Here is a 25,017-nt window from a genome sequence, read left to right as displayed (position 1 = left end):
CACAATGAAATCAGGACAGGACCCAGTGTGCAACGGCTGGCGCTGGGTGCCGGTGCCTCGGAGGTAGCCGGCGATTGCAGCAGGGATCGGATCGACAGGTCGGGCCCAAGACCGAGCTGAAGCTGCCAAGGAAAGCTCACATCCACTCAGCCGGGTCAAAGCGAGGCAGCATGGGCAATCTTCGCTGGGCGACGTGTGCGGGCATGAGCTGGAATGTGCTTGATCCCTCCGGTTCCCTGAGCGGGGCCTTCAACTTCGCTGGACGGCTAGCCGCTGGCAGACACACACCCAACATCACGCCGGGGGAGTGGGTGCGCTGTAATGCCAGGAGAGACTCATGCATGTTGTAATTAAGTGCTTGGCCGAGCAGCTCCAGGCTGGTCGGCTGCCGCTCGGATCAATGCAGCCTGCCGGGCAGCCGGGTTCCCGTACTCTGATGCATGATGTGTCCTATGCAATGTCTTGTGTGTCAAGCGCGACTACCGGCCGGCGAGCGGCGAGGCGGCAGCACGAAGCGTCTCCGAAGGAACGGCGTGAGGGCCTGGTGGTAAATTCGCTTCCGTCGGCTCGGCGAACTTTAGTCTTCTGAGTTGGCAGGCAGGCGCCCTCTACGGTAAGGGATTACAAAGGCATCTGCTCTGGCACACAGATAAAAAAAGTCTTCGACAACAGAGGGGAAAATTTAAAGAAGAGGTTACAAGTTTATATAACAAGACTGCCCCAATTGTTTTCTTTCAAGTGACCATTTCGATCATTTTGGTTGGGTTTATATATATTCTTCAGTTTTACAAGCAGAGAATAAGAAAAATAAAATAAAAGAGAAAGATATAACTGTTCTTTTTCGTGGCTGTTATTGACTACAAGCTATCGACGTTCTCGTGCGGTTACGGAATACATATATATATATGCTATATTTTGTTTGTTTTCGAGAGTGAGATATCGAAGATGAGGTTCACGGCTTTAATCCGAGGACCAATACCATTCGACTGGGCAGATAAACCTGGACGTAGTTCTTCCGGTTGTTCCACTCCATCTGTGTCGTGAAGTATTCAGACTGAAGATCCACTCGATCGTGTCCTCCGAAGCGTGCCTTTTCATCACTACAGAGTACCACCTCGTATTTACCTTCCCATTCGACGCCGATTCGGTAATCTGTATAGGATTGGGTCGGGTGGAAGTTGAAAATAAACAACAGTTTTCCTCGTTCGAATGCAACCACTCTATCGGACTGAAAAGCAAAGTCGAAAAATGATGTCAATTGGGATTTGTTGGTCCCATTCATTATTATTTCCTGATTAAAAAAGAGGCCCCACGTAATCGTGAGTGACCTCACTTACTTCGTGCTTGAGGGAAACATAGGTGTGCGGGCTGGAAAGCCACTTGTGCTTCGCCTCCAAGTTGTTCATAGCAGCATCAAAGTTGTTGAGATATTTGTAGCGCAACAACGGGTCATCGACCACGTTCCATTGTCGACGTGCGTAATGGAAGGAGTTCCCGTTTCCCTCTCGAGGGAAATCCAGCCACTCTGGACTTGAATAAAAGGGTCAATGTCCGCGGAGACAATCACCGGATGTAACGATGTTTGCCTGCAAAAGTTTTTATCAACCACTTACTGTCCGAACTCATTCCCTTCGAAATTCAGATATCCTTCACCGCCAAGAGCATGGGTTATAAGTCTGGGATGAATGGATGGATGTCAATCATGGGCTGACAATAAGAAACCGGTATAACCCTTTGAAGATTTCATTCACCTGATCATCTTGTGCAAAGCCAGGCCTCGATCGATCATTGGCGTAAATGGGGTCAAATCGCTCATGTTTGTATACATTTCCTTGTCCATCAACCAGAAGGCCAAGGTTTTGTCCCCAACGAGAGCTTGATCATGACTTTCACAGTAGCAGATTGATTTTTCTCGATACCTTCGGTTGGTCAAGGTGAAGCAAATCGATCCCAGATCCCACTCCTCGTCCCTCTTTTCCTTCAATAGTTTGATCCACATGTCAGGTACTGCCATCGATAAACGATAGTCAAAGCCAAGTCCCCCTTCGATTGTCGGTCGACAGAGCCCAGGCATGCCAGAAACATCCTCAGCAATACTGATTGCATGAGGATTGATCTTGTGAACTAATTGATTCGCCTGTGGGATTTTTGTTACGTCCATCCATTCACTTGGTCAATTTCTCTTGGAGATTCAAATAGAGTTAAGACTAGAAGCTTACTAGCATCAGATACGTGACACCCTCTTCATCAACACCAGGCCCAAAGTACTCATGATAACCACCTGAGAACCCGGTTCCAATTCCGTGATGGTTGTACAACATGCTAGTTACGCCATCAAATCTGAACCCATCAAACTTGAACTGCTCCATGAAGAACCTGAGATTGGAGAGCAAGAATCGTAGTACCTCATGGTGACCGTAGTTGAACAAACGGCTGCAAGGAAATAAAATCACCAGAGAAGATGATTGGCCAAGTTCATCTGCCAATTTGGAATTCAAATAAGAAAATCTTGAACTCACCTGTCCCATAGTTCATGCCGCCCCTTGGGACCTTCATGGAAATAACAGTGGTCGGTTCCGTCAAACATATTGATGCCATCCAGGACATTTTTACAGGCATGTGAATGGACCACATCAAGTAAGACAGTCAAGCCCATTCCATGGGCGACATCGACTAGTTCCATAAGCTCCTCTGGGGTTCCTGTTAGTCAACGCGATCAGCCCAAAGGTTAGTATGATTGCCGATGAGATATGTGACTAAAAAAAAGAGTCAAATGAACAACAACAAACCGTAGCGACTACTAGCACAGAAGAAGTTAGTAATCTGATAACCAAAGCTGGCATAATAAGCGTGTTCCATGACAGCCACTATATTCATGACAGGTAAGTCAGCAACTGAAAGTTACTAATGTTTGTATTTTATCGGGGCTTAAGCTTACTCATCTGGACTACGTTGTAGCCCAAAGCTTTGATCCGGGGAAGAACGTTGGCAGTAAACTCTTTGTATGTTCCTACCCTACCTTCAGAAGTAGAGATCCCGACTGATGATGGTGAATGGAATTGATGGAGATGCAACGTATGTGTGAGTATGATGATCAAATGGGCTTTGGAAGGCTGGGTTTGATGATTTGTTTACCATGTGCTTCGTAGACTTTTACAGAGTCCAATGGTGGTGGGCTTTTATTTCTCCACTGATACTTCTGAGGAGGGTCCCAGTAGATTGCGTCATAGACTGGAGAGACTGAAAGGTCCTGGGTCACTCGTCTAGAAAGGATGATCACGTTCATGGAATTAAGTTTTCACTCTTCTCAAGGTAAGAGTGCGAGTGGTCCATAGATGGAATGAAGCATAAACCTGATCCAAGCCGGGAGTCTTTCGATACGCTCTCCACTTTGTGCAATCATAGAGATCTTTTTTTTAGATCGAGTATATGGTTAGTGAGATTCAGACCGCTCGATTGATATAAAATAAATATGTAATTCAAGTCGTTCACGTACCTTGACTTTGCTTCCATGTGCAATACCGGGTTGGGAGCCTTTGGGGGGTACCCGACATTCCCATACACCAAACTGATCCTTTTTCATCGGGTTAGCCTCCCGGTCCCAATTATTGAAGTCGCCGATCAGGCTGGCGTTTTGAGCGCCTGGAGCCCATTCACGGTAGAGGATCGATCCGTCTGATTGGGCAATCAATCCAAATTTCTCGTACCCTTTGGAGAATGGATCTAATCCGCCTTCGGTCTCTTCGATTTTCGTCTGCCATTCTTTAAACTTTCGAATGCTGATTCATATACAGCAGTGGTAGTCAGTAGTACTAGGGGAAGCAGAGAAAATCAAGACGAGTCACTTACCGAGCCTCGATAGTCTGAGTGAATGGCTCTAGCCTGGGTATTCTCCTCATCAGCACGGCGACTGTCAGTCGAGTGAGATGGATGCTCTTACCAGGGGTCGTCGACCACCAGCTGAGGCTTGCCCGAATCGCTCGTCATCACGGCCAGCAAGAATATGCTAAAGATACGAGATGGTGTATGTATTGAATACTCTTGTGGGGCTGGCTCAGACCGGAGTGGACGATTGACTGGATGACGTATGTTGTAATTGGCCGATTTAGGTTATGTACCACTGCTGCTCATCAGTGACATCATTCAACTCATGTCGATCGCGATTATGTAAGCCATCTGCTTCCTGTAATGACTAGAGTATTACAACGAGCAATCGGACAGGCCAGAGATAGATTTCTCACAAGTGTCTACAAACGAGCTAATGACAACGAGGGCACAATTCAGGATGGCAAAGTTGGATTATTAAGGATCTCTTTAAAGGATTGATTTCTTCGATAACGCTTTGTATTTTGCAATGATGATGATGATAGAAAAGAACAAAAATATTACAATGAGGAAATACAACAAAGGGAAATAGCTCTCTTTTATTTCCTTACAATAATTATCTGTGGGTTTGTTCTTGAGTTTACTGATAGTACAAGCTTCTCGTATCTCCTATTTCCAAGGTCAATCGCATTGGATATCCGTCTGCTGTAAATGAAAAAACGTAAGAATGTCAAAGATTAAAAGAGTTAGCCTTTTACGCGTAAATGCGTGTCTCCTTATTTGTCATGTATTTGTAACTAGAGTTCAGAGGCGGCTTTGCCGCCTACATATTCACCTTACCCCAGCCTATTTTTCCCTGCCTCTAAATTATCCTATCTCAGTTCACACAATACAATTTTTTTTACAAAAATACAGATTTTTTGACAACATTTATAACTCCTTCATAATGATACTCTGATACTTGTGCTACTAACAAATTCCCTACACCACGTACACAAGATAGGCCAACATACAATTGGCCATGGTAGCACAATCTTTCTGCCCAATGGCTCAGCATTCTGCCCTATAGCTCCTCCAGGCCAGAATACATTTGAGCTTTGATTACCGCCTGATTTTGTTTGAACCATTTCAGCCTTGAGCTCTTGATGTACGCATACATATGAACTATCAACTCTTGAAAAAGAGTCTTGCCGCAGAGGATTGCGGAGAATACACCTGGTCTTGAAAATAAAAGGTACACCATCCACTTGAGTTGACTGACCCTTTGCGGTTGAACTAAACCTTTTGTGAGTAAGCAACACAATCCCGTTATTCTAATGATATGTACTAACCATTTGAAAACATATAGGGTGTTTGTTCAAAGTTAATTGACTTGCATAAAATCATAACACCATAAAATCATAAAATTCTAAGCTGAAAAAAATATGTTGCACCCAAGCACTCAAATTAGAGCAACATTTCTAGAATGATACATATGAAATCATCACTTGAAAGTTTTATGATTTTATGATTTTATGCATTGAAAATTTTATGATTTCAACTTTGAACACCTTAATACTACATAAGTGGTTTCCCGCTTTTAGGGGAAAGTATTGGATACCACAGTGGAAATTAGGCTGAATGCAGGTCCAAGATATACTGCAACCTGCCCCCAAATTGATGTAGCACAATTTGACACGGCACTTTTGAGAATCCTTCTCCTTCAATTACAAGCCCAACTTCCACAAATGTTGGTGCATTATACCTCCTTAGATCATGATTTCTATCCTGAACAGTCTTCAGAACCATTGAGATTTTTTTTCCACTCTTGACAATATCACCAGCCATCCTGTACAATTTTGGGTAAGGGTTGTGAGCATAAATGAAAGATTGCAGTTTTAAGATGGTTTTGGCATCCACATGATCCCTTGTGGCTTGATTAGCACAGACTCCCAAAGCACATTCTCAACAATGCTCCGCTTCCTCCAGACCTTTGTCTCCCAAAACAAAAGTATGAGCAATTTGCAGGTTGAATGGGGCCGGGCCAATCTGATGGCTGAGACCTCCCTGGATTTCAGCGCTTGGTTGGCAACAAACTTCCGGCACAGGTTGGCGGCTTTCTCGGACGGGAAGAGGATGCAGCGTTCCTGGGCTGACGGGGCATGGGCAGCGCGACAGATCTCAGCGAGCTGTGCAGACACCAAGGCGATGTCAGTGCTTGTCCGAGCGGAGGGAGGAGAGAAGAGCGAGACAGGCGAGCCTTCTGGATGTCCTGGTGGATGAAGAAGCGGGGATAGCCCGTGGTGAGCCTGGCATGGACTCGGTCGAGCCCCAGCTCGTAGTCGGCGTTGTCCTTCCAGGTGGGCAGGGAGACGGAGACGGCGTGTGAGGTGCAGATGGGCACCGATGAGCCCAGTTCGGCGGCGTGTCCGTCGGTCAGCGCTGGCATGGTGCGGTTCGTGGGCTGGCCGTCTCCCGCGCGCCGGCCGGGCTAATCCGCTGGCGGTCTTCCCAGTTGGGTGCCCCTGCAGCCAAACTACGTACTCGCCAGCGTTCCAGCGCATGTATCCAAACTCAATCGGAAACCCTGCATGCGCACCCACCCATGCTCCCTGGAAATCTACAGAAATCTCCCCCTTCTCCTGCCATTTGATCAGCAATTTCTTCAGGAACGGCGGATAGGATGGAGCCAACTTGAATGGGCAGGGGAGCTTGACTTTCCCCTTTTCACAACACATGGAGATTTTTTTCTTATAGCTTTCGCGTGTGCGACTAAAAATGATGGCTTGCGCATTCAAACCAAATGCACTGAGCCGCAAGTGGAAATAGCACCTTAGCACAAACGATGACACTGATGTAAGCAGGCCGCGAACAGCAGGATATCAAGGATTGGCCGAGAGCGGCTAAACAAAGGAGGTATGAATATAGTAGATACCGATGTGGAACTACTCTTAGGATGAATAGAGCTGGAGAGGGAATGGTGCTTTAATGGGCTGCCTCTCTGGGAACAAGAAAAAGAATATAAGAGTGTGGACTCTTATGGAAAGGTGTGGCTATAGAGGATTCTTGAGGTTTGTCTAAGGGTTTACTTTCTACTAATCTAATAGCAAGTTAAAGGTAATGTAAAGTCTGTCCAACCTGATATATTTGGCATAGACTTATCAAGCTTGTCCACTCTGATTTAATGGCATAAGCTAGGCTAGTGAATGGTGACCAGTGATCTGAATTACTTTGACAGGATCTGATGGGGAATAAATGAAGAGGAAAACAACCCAGTTTATATACACAAGAAAGAGTAGCCATGAGGAAACAAGGATAACCTGCAGGGAAGCATAGAACATTCTACTTCTATAGGATGAAACAGCCATGTGGTCAGAGTAGTGGTTCAAGGAGTCACATGATGGTGTAATAGTGGGTGGGGATGATGCCATCTTCTGGGGGCTATGGTGCAATCTTCCTAGTTGGAGGAGGGGATATGTGAGACATAAAAGGGGTAGAATATTCTATGATCTAAGATAGGAGGAGTTATGAGTTTCAGGAAGTGTTTCAGGAAGAAGTAATCTAAGGATCTAAGATAGGAGGAGTCAGGTGTTTCATGAAGTGTTTCAGGAAGTAATAATCTAGGTGGGGTTTGGGGCTATGTCTAGCATAATGTGTATCATGTTGGGTTTGGAGGGTGAAGGGTTTCAAGGGTGCTTATACATCTTTGAGCACATGGTTCTAAGGAAACACTAGAAGAAGGGGGTAAAATGTGATCTGGTAGATGTTTGAGACTAGGAAGAGGGTTTATCCAAGAGAGGGAGAGTGTGGGAAGAGGGAATACTATTATCCAGGGTATGTCCATTGAGTGGGGATGTTGAGGGGCTTGGGCTTTGCTGACAAGGGGGCCAGAGGTATGGGATTTATTCTTGAGGTGTGACAGCATTGTGATTGATGGTTGCTGGTTTTCTGGGTAGATCAGGATTGGCTTACCACACCGAGAGCGGTCACGGAGGTAAGAGGCCGTGAGCGGCGTACAAAGAGAAGGAGAGGGTAGGAGTCATTACCTTTAGGGGAAGATAGAAGCGGAGGCTGCACACCGTGCCAGCTTAGATTGCGAGAAGCTGTCTGATGACCATTTGAAAAAGGAGATTAGAAAAAAGGCAAGACCAAGAAATTGAAAAGTCCCGATGTCTGATACCGCCTATAGGATTCAGTAGGAACAGATCAAAAGCACCCGGTGCATGTGAAAAGCTAAACCCGTCGGATGAAAAGGATGTAGCTGAGAACAGCTAGCAGGTTTGCATTCAACAAGATTTGCCCGAAGGGTATAAGAAGGAGGATGTTTGGAGTGTGAATGTTTCCCCCATCGCAGATCCAGTGGGGGCCAAAGGCTGCCCACGCGGTGGTCTTGCGTTCATTTTTTTTTTTTTTTGCAGGAGTTTGACCTTTAAGGTTGAAAGAGGAATAGTTCCTTTGTAATAGGACATAACCGGAAACGTAACTCCGATTCTTACACTTCCCCATTCCAAGTGTACATTTTTATGTACAGGGGGCTAACAAATGTTTTTGGCTCCACATTTTTGAATGTAGAAGCTCAGGACACATCCTTTAAGTCCTGAGATTGGCTACAGGGGTGGAAAATAAGTTCCCAAGAATGATTATGAAATAAAAAATGAAAAATGTGAAAAAAAAATAATTTCTTGCAAATTTCTCAGAATGTTCATTACTGCTCAAACCAAGGAGGGAAAATTGGAGAGCACAGTATGGCATGCAACAAGAATGATAAAAAATGAAAATTTTTGAAACCATTGCCAATGATTTTATTGCATCAAATAAATTGAGTCAAATTAGTGGTTATTTGGGCAGCTACAGTCCCTGAGTTCAATTTGAAATTGGTGGATAGCCCATCCACCCAAAAGATTATTGAAAATGTTTTCTATTTTTTTTATTTTTTTTGGACCTACTTCGCGCAGCAGCGAAAAACTCTTCGCGCACAGAATGGACCGTCCCCCGACGTCAAGCCTGCTGTGCGCGCAAGCCAAAAAATACTTCGCGCACAGCGACTTCCCCCGAAAGAAGGAGGGAGTTTTTCTGGATCAAAAGAGGGGGTCTTGCTTGCCCCCTCCAAAAAATCTTGGAATTTTTTGGAGGTGTCCTCCATCATGTAAATTTTTTTATAACATGAATCCAAAAAATAAGCTCCCCCTGCCCCGATAACCCACCCCAGGGAATTTTGACCTGCCAAAACTCAAGCGGTTGGGTATGCAGCCCCTCGAAAAGAAAGTTTGAGGGGCAGCAGCTCCGGCTAACTCCCAGCCGCCGTGCCGTGCCGTGCCGATGGCCGGCACAGGCCATCGAGCGGAGTTACACGCTCCCCAATGACCGGCCAGCACAGACTACCGGTCATTGAGGGGATCATGTACTCCTCTCGATGGCCACTCTGTTTTGGTCATTGACAGGAGTACAAAATTCCCTCGATGACGTTCCGGTCACGAGGGGAGTGTTCACTCCTCTCGGCAACCGGAGCAACTGGGACGTCAAGGGGAGTACGTACATACATACTCCTCTCTCAATGACCGGAACATTCCGGTCATTGAGAGGAATAAATCCTTCCCTTGATGACCGAGTCTGTTCCGGTCATCGAGGGGGGTGTTCACTCCTCTCGATGACCGGGTCCGTTCCGGTCATCGAGAGGAGTACATACTTCCCTTGATGACCGGGTCCGAGTGAACACCCCCTCGATGAGCGGCAATTTGTGCCACATGCACACAGGTGCTGGCCTGTCATTGGGGGAGTGTGTAACTCCGCTCGATGGCCTGTGCCGGCCATCGGCACGGCGGCTGGGGGATAGCCAGGCCCGGAGTTGCTGCCCCTCAAACTTTCTTTTCGAGGGGCTGGGTACCCAACCGCTGAAGTCTTAGCGGTGAAAAGTCCCCGGGGTGGGCTATCGGGGTAGCGGGTGCCTTTTTTTGGATTAATATTATGATTTTTTTTTTACATGACAAGGACACCTCCAAAAAATCTAATATTTTTTGGAGAGGGCAGTTAAGACCCCCTTTTTTGATCCATCAAAAAAAATTTGGGAAAAATCCCCTCCTTCTTTTGGGGGAAGTCGCTGTGCGCGAAGTATTTCTCCGCTTGCGCGCACAGCGGGATTGACGTCGGGGGACGGTCGATTATGTGCGCAAAGAGTTTTTCGCTGCTGCGCGAAGTAGGTCCGTTTTTTTTATCATTCTTGTTGCATGCCATACTGTGCTCTCCAATTTTCCCTCCTTGGTTTGAGCAGTAATTGAGAAATTTGCAAGAAATTAAATAATTTTCACATTTTTTCATTTTTTTTATTTCATAATCATTCTTTGGAACTTCTTTTCCACCCCTGTGGTCAATCTCACGAATTAAAGCCTGTGGCTTGAGCTTGACAGCTCTGTTTATGAAGCTTAGGGCAAAAAACCGTCAAAATTAAGGGTTTTGGGCCCTAGCACTATAACTGTCCTGATGTAAACACTAGTAATGTAAATTACTAAACTTGTTACGTGGTAAATATGGCCACTACAAGGGTTTTAAACACTCTTTAAAAGAGGAGGATTTATTATGTAATTAATAATATATAATTATTAATTACATGGAATAAATTTGGCGTAAAAAGTAGGTGGTAAGCGCTTAAACTGATTGGCTGCTTGACAGAGGCGGAGGTCTTACAGCAACTACTTATAAGGATGATGCTTTAAATATGCTAATAACGGATTTTTAATAATTGAAAGCATTTAATCCAATGGTTTTTGTGTGCTGGGGATGGTTGAAAGGGAAAAGGGGCTACAGTAGTAGCAGAGGAGAATATTCACGGCAAACTTACAGTCTCTGGGCCGTGAATGGTCTGGGGGATCTTTTCCTGAGGGCCAAATAGGCCTCTATTTATAGAGGGGACTTTAGTGGGTGCAACCACTAAGTCCTTTCCTCCCTATGGGAGTATCCTGGGGTGTCTACGTGAACAAGGCTTGGCTGTGGGCAATTTATTTATGTTATAATAGACTAATTTCCCTGACTCTGTCACATGACATGTTTATAACCAATTGTCATGTGAAAGAGCTTCAGTAGAAGTCTACATAATGTTTTCACGGGTATTCTTACACAAGTAATATTACTCTTTAATGTAATGTAGTTTAATTTTATGTAATTTGTTTATTTTACTAATTTTATGTATGTAATACATTTTTGGGCGCTTTCTGGGGCCAATTCTTAATTATAAAATTAGTACATGAAGGAATAGGAATAATGAAAAAATTCAAAGAACTAAGAGCAGAACCTTGGCCGCTCTCTACTAGTGGATAGAGATTGAGATAGAAGAGTGTAAAGTGGAAACCAGTCTTTGTCAATGGTTGCGCTAATCTGCTTCAAACAAGAGTTCAGCATTAGCTCTCGCTACTATCTCTTTTGCCTATCCTGAGGTTTGCGTTTGCTTTACTCAAAGTGGTCTTTTTACTCAGGTGATTTTTCACTTGGCGTCGGCGATTTGGTGCAGAAGATTTGCAACGTTATCTAAGTTGTATTTATGTTGCTTCAGCAGCTGCACTTGGTTGTTGCTTTCAATGCCTGGAGCGCAATTCACTTACCAATATTTTTTCCACGCTCTTTGAGAGGTATTGGTGTGATTGGCCTGTCTCTCTTTGACTGCTTTGTCTAGATTGACGGAAAAGGGTGTTAGCTCCTTTCTGATCTACTCTCTTAAGTTTGAATACGACCGCTTACCTTTGGTGCTAGCCTGAATTCTCTCAATGAGTGATCTTGGGCCGGAGTTCTCCCGAATCCTAATCTTGCTGCTCGCGTGCGATGTCCCTGCTGTCATCAAGAAGATGAATTCAGTTTCAAGCCCTGCGGCGCTGATTTTGGACTGCGGAAATGGTTTGCTTTGCTGACCTGTTTCCGCAGCTGATTTAGTTCCCAGTGTCTTTCTCAACTTGTGAGAACAACACTGTTCACCTAAGCTGGAATTGTCACAGCCTTCTGTGCTTTGTGTTGCAAGATGCGAAGCAGCTCCAGAGACTTGGATTACCGCTAGCTTCGCCAGAGATTTCTTGATTGTGGTTCTTCCAGTTGGTTTGGCGAGGAAGTCTGCTGAGTTCTTGGTTGTCTTCACATAGATTGTTTTGATAAGGCTAGCCGCTATTAATTCCCTGACAAAATGCAGCCTGATTGACATGTGTTTAGTCCGAAATTCGTTCTGCAAAGTTTCACTTTTCGCAAGATCCAGCGCCCCTCGATTATCTATGTAGACTTTGATGTTCTTGAGTTCAGGAGAGACTAGTGTCTCATCAGCGAGATTGGCCACCCATGCGAGATCACGACAAAGGTCTGAGAGTGCTTTATATTCAGCTTCAGTCGTCAAAAGCGAGACCGTTGCTTGTTTGGTAGATTTCCAATTGATCAGATGTCCCCCCGCTTGCACCACATATCTGGTGGTTGATTGCCAAGTGTCAGGGCAGTTGCCCCAGTCCTGTAGGAATACAGACCTTGGCAAATGGTGCAATCTAAGGAAAGCGCCGCGAACCACAAAAGCTGCGGAATCAGGTAAGCAAAGCAAACCTCTTTCCGCAGCCCAAGCTGCCCGCGGAGATGGAAAACTGACTTCATCAACTCTGATGATAGCAGGTACATCTACCGAGGACAGCAAGATCAAAAAAACGGACAAGCACCATCAATCATTGTTACTGGACAGGATCACATCCAACACCGAAGGTGAGTGACTGTGAACTGTCCAGCTAACTAATCAGTTGTGGCTAAACGCTTGATTGTGTTACTTGCAGCATCAGAACTCAAGAACAAGACCCAAACCACGAACACTCCCAACCAAACAGGAAAGGAGCTAAGTAAGTGGAAAGGTCCTGAGCTAGAGAAAACGGCCGAGAAAAAGAGACGCTGAGATAACCACTACGTTCAACAGAAAGCGTAGGGAGCGCATCTCTATTGGACCGCCTCAGCTAAAGGCTCAAGCCTGGGAAAAACCCGGCCAAGTAAGAGAAAACTGACTCCCTAAATATTGAGGCGGGAACAAGCTGCTAATGGCACAACGGTGACGCGCAGACAACGGCTCACACGACTCCTTACTTTCAACTTTTAAGTCAGCGGCGGCCACTCGCACTGCTTTCAGGTAAAATCCATTTGCCTGTCTAACACTTGTAACTAGCTCTACATGCCTAAGAACAACGTGTCTAAAAAGAAATGCACTTTCAGTTCTCCATAATTTTTCAAGTCCAAATCAACAAAGGCTTGAATTTCTGACAAATCTTGCCTTGCGTAGGTTAAGCCGATTTCTCGAGTCACTTTTAGATATCTAAATACTTGTACAGCAGCCTGATAATGCTTGATTCCGGGTGTTTCAAGATATTGTGACAGGGTACTGACTGTGTACGCTATGTCTGGACAAGTCAAGATACTCAGGTAGTTGAGAGACCCGACCAGCGCCCTGTAGTTCACGCCTACTTCCTGAAAGGACTTGATTTCTGCTTGCGTTGCCTTTCTGAGATATTCTCTTGGATTCAAGGGGCATGATGACGGATGGAGACCCTCTAGACCAAATTCTTGCAATTTACGGTCGATATATTGTGTCTGATTGATTTGAATTCCATTGTTGAATCTGTTGATGTTCATACCTAACAGAAACTCCGCTTGACCCATATATTTTATTTCAAACTCCTTTTCCATTTCTGATTTGAAGATTTCCGGATGATCACTAATGATGACTAGGTCGTCCACATGGGCGAAGATCCAAGTAGCCGGTCTCCCTGCCGACGCCATTTGCCAGAAGACACACGGATCGGATAAGGCCGCCTTGAAGCCCAGGGTGAGTAGATATGACAACAGACATTTGTACCAGACTAGCGGGGCTTGTTTCAACCCATAAATAGCCTTTTTGAGCTCCAGCACCAAGCTCGGAGGACATTCAAGGCCTGGCAGTGGTAAGAGGGTCACTTTATCTTCCAGTGGAAAAGTGAGGAATGCGCTCCTCACGTTGAGCTGATGAATTTTTAGACCATTGTTGACCGCAAACAAGAGCAGGAATTGCAGTGAGGCTGGTTTTCCAGTCGGGGCATATTTTGCCTCAAATTTGAGTCCATGTGTCACCAGGGGAGATATGTTCCCACTCCCCAGGGAGTGCCAGAGCTGAATTTGATATGAGTTTTGGTCGGATGTGAGCCTGATGTGCATCAGTAACTCATCCTCAAATGAATTGAAGTGGATGCAGAAGTGAGTCAAAAGTCAGTCAGAATTGATTTGGGAGTCAACACAATGTTTTGTAGAATTCTTTTGTTTTCTAGGTACAACTAGAGGAAAAAATATGATGAAATGATATTTCACCCAAGTCCAACTCATCAATTGCTCCTGTTTGATGATGTCGAAGGATAGGAAAGCAAAATTGCCATTCTTGAATGTAATTCCTGTAAAAAAAATGAGTTTCTTGTAATTCACATTATATGCCCTCATGTACAAAATTAAAGTAAAATTCAACTTGGTATTATTGGGTTTAGAATTTTGGAATGTGGTAATGTTTCAGTAAAATGAGTGAAACCCATTTTCTTGGAAATGCTGTAATTAATTTGAATTTGGCTACAAAAATGGTGAAAAACTATTGTATTGGGGTGAAAGTCTGAGGTAAGTCAAGGTTGGATTGCAGTGCCACCCCAGTTTGGCCACATATCCTGGCCTCTTCACAAAAATGATTGTGTGATTTTTTGTTTTTTTTTTGCTTTTCAAAATCCACATGTGCACATGAAAGTGAACTTTTTTGCACTTTGCTAATAGTCACCCTAATGTACGCGCGTACATTGAGGTGGAAATATCACAGGATGGGCCTTTCGCAGCCACATGAAAAGTAAAAACTTTGTGTTGAGACACCAATTGTCCCCCTGATTTACGCGAGTACATTAGGGGGACAATATGACATACTGCGCCTTTCACATCCCCATGAAAAGGACACACTGGTCATGGAGCCAAGAAAGGCCTATATTTTGGATGAGTTCTGGATGAATTCCAGATGAGTTCTGGATTATTCCTTGGCAATTTATGGTTTATTTCAGGATGATTTCCAACTGATTTCAAGCTGACTTCCAGTCTTGTTCATACCTATTCAATATTTCTTTACCAAAGGCCTCCAGCACAGTTATGGAAAAAATTTACAGTAAGGCACTCCCTGGGGAGTGGGAACACATCTCCCCTGGTGTGTCTGCTTGAAACCTTGAGCGCAGATGCGCGCTTTGAACTCAATCACTTGATTCTCCGATCCCAATTTCTTACAATAAGCCCATGTCAAAGGGATTGGATCGTCACTTGCCACCTGCACCCAAACAATCCAGACTTGGTGCTTGTTCATGTTGTTGATTTTCTTGAGCTCAGCTTCCTTCCAGCTGAGATTTTCAGGACATGTCATTGCTTGCTTATGGTTCCGTGGCTTGATTGAGACTGATACGGTGTAGGCCTGCTTCCGCTCTTGCCTTCCTTCAACTATGTTTCTAGTGTTGATTCCTCCAATGACAGCCCTTGCTGGCAGTGATTGGTGAGAATTGTTGTCCTGAATTTCTGTCTTGTCGGTTTTGTCCAGTGTCCTACCTGGGTTCAGGTTAGCCAGGATATTCTCCATCTTGACTTGCTCATCCGCATCATCTTCTTCCGCATTCACTGTATCCTCAGGCAAATCTTCTTCTTCCTGAAACGGCATCTCAATCTCCGAGTTGAAACTCAGAAGCCTGTTGCCATTCAACAGGTTGAAGCTCTTCCTTAGCGCTGCACACTCCAGAAAGGTTTGCTTGTCAAAATGAGCATGCTTGACGGTTAGGATCTGCTTGTCTTCAAGTCAACAAATAATCATTCTTGTATCCAATCAGCACACCCTCCCATGAGACAGATCCAAACTTCTCCGTTTGGTGTTGCTTTGATTTGACCACCCACACGCGACAGCCAAAAGGACGGAAGAAATTAATGTTTGGAATTGTCTTGAAGAGGAGTCCCAACGGCAACTTTTTGCTTTTTGCCAGGGACGGTAAGCAATTAGTTGTTGCGGTTGCTGTCTTCACTGCTTCTGCCCACCATTTGGGGGCCATGTTGGCTTGCATCATCATGCATCTGGTCATGTCAATGACCGTTCTGTTTGCTCTCTCCGCCAGCCCATTGTTTTGTGGCGTGTACGGAGGTGAAACATTATGTTGGATACCTGCCTCTTGAAGCAGACTCCCTAGCTGTTTGTTGCAGAATTAGCCACCGCCATCCGTCACCAGCTTCTTCATCTGTTTTCCTGTTTGATTTTTGTACAAGCGTTTGAATTGTTGTATTGCTTCTACAGCCTGACTCTTTTCTTTAAGGATTGAAGTATGTATGTAGCCGGTGTATATTGAAGTATCTCAGTAGAAGCATACTCTTCAACCGGTTGTGTAGTGAGAGTTAGAGTTGTAACCTAGATGTGAAACCTAAATGATCTTGTCAAATAGTCTTTGTTGTACCGGATCCTATTTCTCTTTTCTTCATTCAGTTTTCTCATCCTGTTTCAACCCTCAACTCCGCACATCTAGGTGTGCCTTGTCGCTGGTCTCTTCTTAGTCTCTTGTGTGCTGTACTCACACTTGCTGGTCTTGTCAAAGACCCTCTGCGTCTTTTTGTTCTATAGTGTATTGGTCGACTAGCGTAAACTAAGAAGATAGTGCGCTCCCCCATTCGTGGATGGAGAGATTGGTCCAACTAGATCGCTGTGTACGATTTCAAGTGGGTCAGCCGCCAATTTGAAGTGGTCTAGTGATCTTCCCCTGCATGCAGGCGCTACACGCGTGAGTTTTCTTCAAGTCAAGAGCTGCCGGCACCGCTGTCGCTATTCTTGATGCACAAGCATGCCCCAGTCGGTTATGCCATTTGACAAAGTCCAAGGGTTGCAATGTTGGTGTCGCCATTAGACCGATTGCCAGATTTATTGGATCCAAAACACCCTTGATCTCTAGGAGATCATTGCTGGTGTTGACTCCAAAAGGTTTTCCGTTGTCTATTTTCACCGCAAACCCGCTTGGTCCTTCTTGGATGAGTGCCTTGCTTTTCATTAGTTGTATGAATGACACTAGGTTCCTAGTCAGGTTGGGCACGTAGAGTGCATCCTTGAGCGTGAGCGATCCTCCATTTGCCAAGGGTAATACAGCATTGCCCCGAGCAGTTGCAACAAGTTCGCCTGAGCCACTCCCAGTCACAACGTCAATCCTGACCTGACTGGTTTGCTTGAAGTAGCCGAGTGAGGTGAGCATGTGATTACTTGCCCCCGAGTCAAGTATGGTTGTCTGTGATTTTACTGCGCTTGTGCCGGAGAGATAACTGAATGACGGCCTGATGTTTTTGTCTTCTGGCTCCCTTGTTGGTTGTTGAGCTGTAGTGTGATAGGACGACCCCTTCTTCTTTTGCTTTTCCAAGTGTTGTTGGTACAGATTTGGATGCAAGGTCCAGCATTTGTCTGCTGAGTGCTTCGCGTCCGGATTGTGTTTGTTGCCAGGACAAGTTATTGGCGTATAGGTGCGCTTCTTCCTTGGTCCAGAGCCTCCAACGTCAGTGATCAAAGCGGTTGATGAGGGGTTACTTCCAGAGATTTCGCTCGACTTGTGTTTGTTTGTTCTCTCAAACCACCCAACCTCCCGAAGACAATTGATGATGAACTTTGGTTTGCCAAGGGAGTTCAGATCGCCAAAAAGACTTTGCATTAGAAAAGGTCTCTTTTTTGTTATTCTGCTGATGATGCTGCAGCATATAACAAAGTCTGGAACTATCATGCCCAACGAGTCAAATTTTGCCAGACATTCTTCAATACCAATGATGTACGAGGCCATGTCATCATTGAACTGAGTATCTTCCCATTTTGCCTAGACTTCATAGCTTGCGAGGATTGAGTCGGAGGCCTATACAGACTTGAACATCTGCCATAACTCATAGGGATTCTTTGAGTTTTCCTTCTTTACAATAGTGTTGAATACTCCGTCCGTAAGATTTGCGCATAGAAGATTTGCAGCTTTTTGCGCCTTCACCTTTGTCCTTCTTGTCATGTCCGGCAAGGGGGGATTGTCAATGAAGTTCTTGAGATTGAATTCTGATAGTGCCATTCAAATCTTTTTCTCCCAGATTTCAAAGTTTTCTCCTGTGAACTGTGGCACTTTCATCGTCAGTTTCCCTCCAACTGAAGAGTCACTCAAGTCGCTGTCATGGTTGGCCATTTCCATATCCTGCTCCTAGTCTTTTGCTCCTGAGGTTGTGTTTGTTGCCTCCAGACTGTAAATCTGAAAAAATTCAAAGGACTAAGAGCAGAACATTGGCCGCTCTCTACTAGTGGATAGAGATTGAGATAGAAGAGTGTAAAGTGGAAACCAGTCTTTGTCAATGGTTGCGCTAATCTGCTTCAAACAAGAGTTCAGCATTAGCTCTTGCTACTATCTCTTTTGCCTATCCTGAGGTTTGCGTTTGCTTTACTCAAAGTGGTCTTTTGACTCAGGTGATTTTTCACTTGGCGTCGGCGATTTGGTGCAGAAGATTTGCAACGTTATCTAAGTTGTATTTATGTTGCTTCAGCAGCTGCACTTGGTTGTTGCTTTCAATGCCTGGAGCGCAATTCACTTACCAATATTTTTCCCTGCTCTTCAAGAGGTATTGGTGTGATTGGCCTGTCTCTCTTTGACTGCTTCGTCTAGATTGACAGAAAAGGGTGTTAGCTCCTTTCTGATCTACTCTCTTAAGTTTGAATACGGCCGCTTACCTTTGGTGCTAGCCTGAATTCTCTCAATGAGTGATCTTGGGCCGGAGTTCTCCTGAAGCCTAATCTTGCTGCTTGCGTGTAATGTCCCTGCTGTCATCAAGAAGATGAATTCAGTTTCAACCCCCGCGGCGCTGATTTTGGACTGCGGAAATGGTTTGCTTTGCTTACCTGTTTCTGCAGCTGATTTAGTTCCCAGTGTCTTTCTCAACTTGTGAGAACAACACTGTTCACCTAAGTTGGAATTCTCACAAATAAGGCATTACTTTAAGTGGTTGACCCCCCTTAATTTATGATGAGGAATCTGATTCTGCAATAATAATTCACTAATTATCATTATTTCCTATGTTATTGCAGTCTTTTTGGATACTTGATGTATCTCTAAGGCTGACAGAGCTTCTGCATTGAAAATTCACCAGGGGGGGAATGGTTACACTTTCCAGAGAGTTCCAGACCATAATTCAGTCATACAACCTGTCTGATGTTAATCATATGTCAGTGCTGATTTCAACTGCAACTCATCTTTATCCTCATGCGTAACTCATCATGAGACCTGTTGGAAGTAATATTTCTTCCAGTATGTATTCAGGAGTGAATTATCCTGATGTGAATCTTACCTCCAGTCCATCCTTACTGTCTGTGTGGGATATCTGATCAAACTCAACATGACTACAGATGCACTTGTAGCCAAGCAAGCCAAAAAAGTGTTACATGGTCACCAAATTTACCAAAGTAAATCAAATTCCAAGCCATGTTTCCTCAGTCCATTGTATGCCTGAGGGATTGAATTCTCTTTGTGCCAAACTGAAGCAAGATTACATCACTCTGTGATACTCACATCCTCATATTTATAATCTGATTAATTGCTTTCTCCTGGGTGTCATTTACCACTTTGGAAGTCACACAAACTAACTGATCTTTATGATCAATGTACCCAAAAAATTGCCAAATCCAATTTTTGGCATATGTCAAACAGTCCGGGATAGAACCTACACAGTTTGCCATCTTTGAGTCACATTCAGCTCAAAACAAACATTTTGTACTATAATTATTGATTACACCTTTATTGTTCATGCTATATGGATGTTGCCCCTGTGTCTGTCAGGTTTAAGTCCACAGGGAGCCTCATATTCATACAAGAGGTCATCTGTCAATTATTGTGAAGTTAGAAAGGCAATGTTTTTTGTTGAAAAAAAAAAAACAGCCCAATATCATGGATTTTGGACCATTACCCTCCTGTGACAACTTGTAGGTCATGAGGGAGACAGAGGTAGGCCGGACACCAGATACAAAATTCTTGAGATGAATTGGTTCCCATTGAATCTTGCAAGGGTTCCAGGCAGGCCCTTTGGCTGAAGGGGGTGGGGGCGGGAAAGTCCCCAGAAAAGGGTGCGCCTTGATGAATGCACCGCCTCGAAGATTCAAAAAATTCAATAGGAAGGGTTTGCCCTCTTTAGAAAGGATGCTCTCGGGGTGGTATTGAACTGATTCGTAGCTTATGTCTGACGCCCATGATCATCGAGGATTTGTCGTCAAACGGAGCAGGATCGTTGGCCAGCTGGGGATTTGGATTTGTCCAGCAGGTCACCTCTAGCTCGAGCCTCGGAGGGTAGGGTGCCGAATCGACCGGCAAGGCTGTGGTATCGGGTGCACTGGATGTGCGGAGGGAGGGCTTTGAAGAGACCTTTTGCGTCATATGGGACGAGCGAAGTCTTTCAGGCTGCAATGACGGACATTGACGGACATTGACTAGGATGCAGGTACTACTTTGATTGCAGAAGCTTGCCTGTCATCATTGTCAATAATCAGCACCTTGACTTTACCGGCCAGCAACGATGTTTTGGTCATTTTTCGTAGGGTCGGCGCATTGTGACCGCCACTCCCGCCTGGGCACCTCAACCAGCCGATTCAGGCCAGGACGACTTAGCCTCAGAGTGGAAGTGCCCGCAGAACCTCGTCCCTCCAATTCTGATGTTGGTCCCGTTGATGTGTCCGTTGCTGGTTGGTCTTCGGCGCGGCATCGTGCTTATTGGACGGTCTCCGGTGATTGCTGGCGGACTAGCCTCGTTGCTGCCTCCCAGCCGAATCGGCAACCGCACGCACAGATTGTCGGTGAACTCGAAAACAATCCTTTATATGGGGCCATGGCCCTCTCAGTCTTCTCCTTCCATCTTTGTGCTCGCCAGTCGCTTTCACCTCATCCCTCGCCTTCGACTCAGCGCTCTACCACAAAGTTCATATATCATCAGATGGGTGCCTTGAAGGAACCACTCCCGACCATTGAAGCAGAGGGCTGCGCCCAAAACACATGTGATGAACGGCTATGTACTTGCCGAGCACCAGGCTCAGACGAGGAAAGAACATTGATTGATATTGACTTAGTTCGAAACATGTCAGTCTTGTGATTTCTTCCTGTCTTTACCTCAAGGAAACTGACAGTCTTTTTGTCAATAAATCATTCCGTGATTGCTTTCGTTTTGCAGAATTATAGGACTAAGTGATGGCTTGACAGTACCCTTCGGGCTTACTGCCGGATTATCATCCTTAGGCTCCTCGCGGCTGGTCGTTGTGGCTGGAATGGCAGAGGTACGCAATTCCCTCTTGTTTCCTGGGTTCGGCTCAAAGCTTATACAAAAATGTCCTATCACTTTATAATTACGATAGCTAATTTCCGGGGCCATCTCGATGGGAGTCGGGGGATACCTTGCCTCTGAAGCCGACCGTGACCAATTCAGATATCGACAAAGACTCATTCGAAAACGAGTAGCACACTCTTGCTCGAACGCGATGGATCGACAGGTGCAAGAAATCTTGCAACCCTTTGGTATCAGTCAAAGTCTTTGCGGTATGGTTAGCAATGACTTGTTAAAATTTGAATATCTCAGAACGGCCTCCTGTGATCAGGAAAACATGTCATCAAGCTGGAAGAAGAGTGCACTCGTATCCATTTTCCTGAAGCTATTTTCAAGAAGGACGCCTCATTACGACTCAATTTCACGCGAAAAAAGTGCGGACGAGGAAACTATACAACTCAGCGGATTTGAATCAGAATCTTTGGGTCTAGGCATGACACAATTTCTCCTTAAGTATGGTGAAGGCGTGGAAGAAGTTTCAAAATATCAGATGTACCTCTCGGCATTTACAATTGGGTTTTCTTACTTCATTGGAGGGCTTATTCCTATGGTGAATAACTTTTCTATTTTTGTTTGGCTTTTTGGAAAGTTCGTTGACTAACAGTATCTACATATTTTCTTGTTATCAACAGGCACCCTACTTCTTTGTCGAGAAAGCAAATGTTGCCCTATTTTGGAGCATCGGAGTTATGGTATTAACTTTGTTGGTTTTTGGATCACTCAAGGTAAATAGACAGAAAGAAGGAAGCAAGCTACGTAATTGCATTGACATTGACAAACCGGATTTTTTTTTCTTTACTTTTCATCAAGGCTTACTTCACTGGTGCCCGAATTGGTTTCATGGGATACCTCAAAGGAAGTTTATCCACGATTGTCGTTGGTGGAGGAGCTGCTGCTGCTAGCTACTGGGTAGTGAAACTCCTGGACGTTAAAGAGTAACCGACTGATCATGAATATTATTCCACCAGAGGTGGATCATAATTAAGCAATAAGAATAACAATAATGATACTTAATAGGAATGCAGAATTTGTTGAAACAAGTCTATTTGTCTTGATTGTTCAAAGCACGGACAAATTAAAAGTCACACAACATTTGAAGGTTTATTTTTTTGCAAATCAAGCATTGCTTCTTCTTTGGAAACCTTCAATGTCTTTCTTGTTCCCTTGGCCATAATATATGGTCAAACTTCTTGGTGATCTCACTCTCCCTGCTCTTGCAAGTACCTGTCCTTTTCTATTCTTCAAAAGTTTTTTCAAAATTCAGGGCAGCTTATATGCACACTGAGTGGTGATTGGTTACGCAAAAGTTCGAGACAAATCCAAATGATTGTTTGGATAATTTGACATGTAGATGTTCTGTCCTGAGCTCGTCTTGTGATTATTATCCACCCTAATCTTGTTGTGAGCCCAGCAATGCACTGGCTTTCTTCAAGCGCAACCCTCCTGGAAGGAGGTACCGGGGCCGGGCACCGGACCGAGAGCTGCGAGTCTGCTGAACAAAGTGATTCGATCCCGCGCAAGCTTTCGCCGCGGGTCTGGGTGGTCTGGATTTAACCGCGCAAGCTTTCGCTGCGGGTCTGGGTGGTCTGGGTCTTTTTGGTCTGTATTCCTACACATTGGACTACTGGCATCCATAGCGGAACAGCAAAACCACTCGGAAGGCAACCGATCGAACCAGTAACTTTCTCATCCGTTCGGCACTGACGGTGTGAAGGAAATAAACCTGCTATCCCCCGGCAACAAATCTTGCTAGCTTGTTGTCCAATTTCCCGCTGCTGAACATTCAAATCTTCAAACCATGCCCCCCTGTTCTGACAAAAAAACCTTCTACGAGATCATGAGAGCACATTTTCCCAGATCCTCCCGTGAAGATTGGAGCTTGAACTGTCGTGTATTTTTATTATTTTGATATTGTATTTTTAAGATGTTATGGTCTAAACAAGTAAATGGGGCTCAAGAGCAAGTATATGTTCTTTTCACATTCCGGAAGAAGAGTGGTCAAGTACGATATGAGTTATTGCTCGGAGCTCTAGCAAAAATAAAATGATGAGATGGATGATGAACCAGCATGTCTTTAAATGATTAGTTCTAATAACAGGTCCTACATTATGTAGTCAAGTGCTTCTTCTACATTGACTGTCAAATTTTGATGCAAATACCCTTGAGGGAGAAAGAAATGTGGGCTCTTTTGAGGACAAGTAGCGCTTTCCGAAAAAGGTATTCGAAGTCGTTTCATCCGTTTTTCCACCGAAGGATGTCGGGTCTTCTTATACCAGATGTCATTTAGAAGCGTTCTTGATTTCGTCGACTAGACTACTGCAAGTTTGTCAGCTCCAGTTTCCAGATATGCATCCCATAGTAAAATCGGACTTACCTAATGCTGGTCGCGTGAAATTTCCGAGCTTGAATCGTGCAGGGATCTCTGGGAAACAGAATCGGCCTTTGATTGATTGTGGTCCATCAGCACAATCTTTGGCTGAAAGTTTGCGTCTCGTGACTGATCGACTTCTTGCTCTTCTGCTCTTCTATGGTTCCTAAGCACGATCGAAGAATCTTGTACAGATGTTTTGGAAGCAGCGGTGCTTGCCGGTTGCTGGCCCTGCTGTTTCTTGAGTACAATCGAGGAATCTGATACTGAGTGTTTTGGAGTATCGGGTCCAGATCGTTTGTGCTGCCTGAGCACAATGGTAGAATCGCGCACAGATGAGTTGGACTCAGAGGAGGAGGCAGGCGATCTTCTAGTCTTCTTCACAACAATTTTTGGTTGAAGCGCGTCGTTCCGTGAGATAATTTCTTCTCCCTCTGATCTCTTATGGTTCCTCAGGACAATGACTGAATCGCGAAAAGAGTCGGACTTCGATGCGGCGCTTCCTGCTACAGGGCCGGATGCTTGTTGACTTTCTGATCTCTTGTGATTTCTCAGGACGATTACCGAATCTCGGAAGGAGTCTGGCTTGGATCCGGCGGTTCCGTGTTCCGGTGATCGCTCCCGCTTGACATGGGAGTAACCCGGCCCGGCTTCAAATTCAGGCGTGACCCAACCGATCTGAACGCACCGCAAGCGGACCAGTGATCAAATTCCGAATTGCGAATCAGCAACGCGCCAATAATATTTTTTCTTGAAACCTTGGATTTCAATGAGGAATCAAACTTACCTCGGACCCTAGGCCCATCATCATTCGCCGAGTTTTCCGGCGGCCCATCGATTCGGGAACGCGGCGAAAGTCTCCTCCGTCAACCCTGCGGTGCCAATGTGATGATTAGCTTTCAGACAAGAACAAAACAGAAAGAGGGATAAATGACTGTGGACAATGGCCCACCTTGGTGCCCTATCCACAACCGTAGCTGGGCTTGAGCTAACGCCGATGTTAAACAGGATCAAGGTCACACCCAATATCTGCATCCAGTTGGTCATCTTGCAGTTTAAGCTGTACTATTCGGTATGTGTTCTCTACTTTTGATAACAACGGCTGACTCGATAAGAGCAAGAAGGAAGCTTCGATATCCTGATGAGCTTAGCTGAGGGACAGACGTTTATGACAGAAAGCCGTAAGGTTATCAAAGAGGTTGCAAGTGAATTGGGTAGAAAGTCTTCAGTGCTGTTGGGGACGGAGAAGTCAGGCCAAGACACTCATTATATAGCCGTTTTTCCAGGGGGCTGGTCGGCTCAGCCCCATCAGAAGATCAAGGAGTCGATCATTAGCTTTCAGTGTGTGTCATGTCTTCCCAACACGAAAGGTTTGCAGAGAGTATGCGTCAAAATAGAAAAAAATGGCAAAATTTGTGGGTTGGTGGAGGACCGAGAGGACCCAGAACAGCGCAAGGTCAAAAAAATCCAAG

At 45.0% G+C, this 25,017-nt stretch overlaps 4 protein-coding genes across 4 annotated transcripts; 1 reads left to right on the top strand and 3 right to left on the bottom strand.

Moving 5' to 3' along the window:
• Nucleotides 1-952: 952 nt before the first annotated feature.
• Nucleotides 953-3,583, bottom strand: PtA15_4A58 (uncharacterized protein; the record flags this gene model as incomplete). The annotated part of the gene is made up of 11 exons (XM_053168489.1): nt 953-1,228; nt 1,338-1,530; nt 1,614-1,676; nt 1,752-2,137; nt 2,220-2,433; nt 2,520-2,700; nt 2,790-2,867; nt 2,939-3,040; nt 3,136-3,263; nt 3,354-3,409; nt 3,497-3,583. 11 exons carry the CDS (start codon nt 3,581-3,583, stop codon nt 953-955), a joined length of 1,764 nt encoding a protein of 587 aa, XP_053019165.1.
• A 16,414-nt stretch (nt 3,584-19,997) lies between these two features.
• PtA15_4A57 (uncharacterized protein) lies at nt 19,998-20,240 on the bottom strand (the record flags this gene model as incomplete). The annotated part of the gene is made up of 1 exon (XM_053168478.1): nt 19,998-20,240. One exon carries the CDS (start codon nt 20,238-20,240, stop codon nt 19,998-20,000), a length of 243 nt encoding a protein of 80 aa, XP_053019164.1.
• A 139-nt stretch (nt 20,241-20,379) lies between these two features.
• Nucleotides 20,380-22,116, top strand: PtA15_4A56 (uncharacterized protein; the record flags this gene model as incomplete). The annotated part of the gene is made up of 5 exons (XM_053168467.1): nt 20,380-20,936; nt 21,028-21,130; nt 21,209-21,727; nt 21,810-21,902; nt 21,988-22,116. 5 exons carry the CDS (start codon nt 20,380-20,382, stop codon nt 22,114-22,116), a joined length of 1,401 nt encoding a protein of 466 aa, XP_053019163.1.
• A 1,435-nt stretch (nt 22,117-23,551) lies between these two features.
• On the bottom strand, nt 23,552-24,592 carry PtA15_4A55 (uncharacterized protein; the record flags this gene model as incomplete). Its single annotated transcript, XM_053168456.1, has 3 exons — nt 23,552-24,223; nt 24,333-24,417; nt 24,498-24,592. The coding sequence occupies 3 exons, from the start codon at nt 24,590-24,592 to the stop codon at nt 23,552-23,554; spliced, it is 852 nt and encodes a 283-aa protein (XP_053019162.1).
• Between the last annotated feature and the right edge of the window lie 425 nt (nt 24,593-25,017).

Source organism: Puccinia triticina, chromosome 4A, assembly GCF_026914185.1.
Source record: "Puccinia triticina chromosome 4A, complete sequence".
Taxonomy (NCBI): Eukaryota; Fungi; Basidiomycota; class Pucciniomycetes; order Pucciniales; family Pucciniaceae; genus Puccinia; species Puccinia triticina.
Note: the sequence above shows the minus strand (reverse complement) of the source record. Positions and strands in the feature narration are given on the sequence as shown.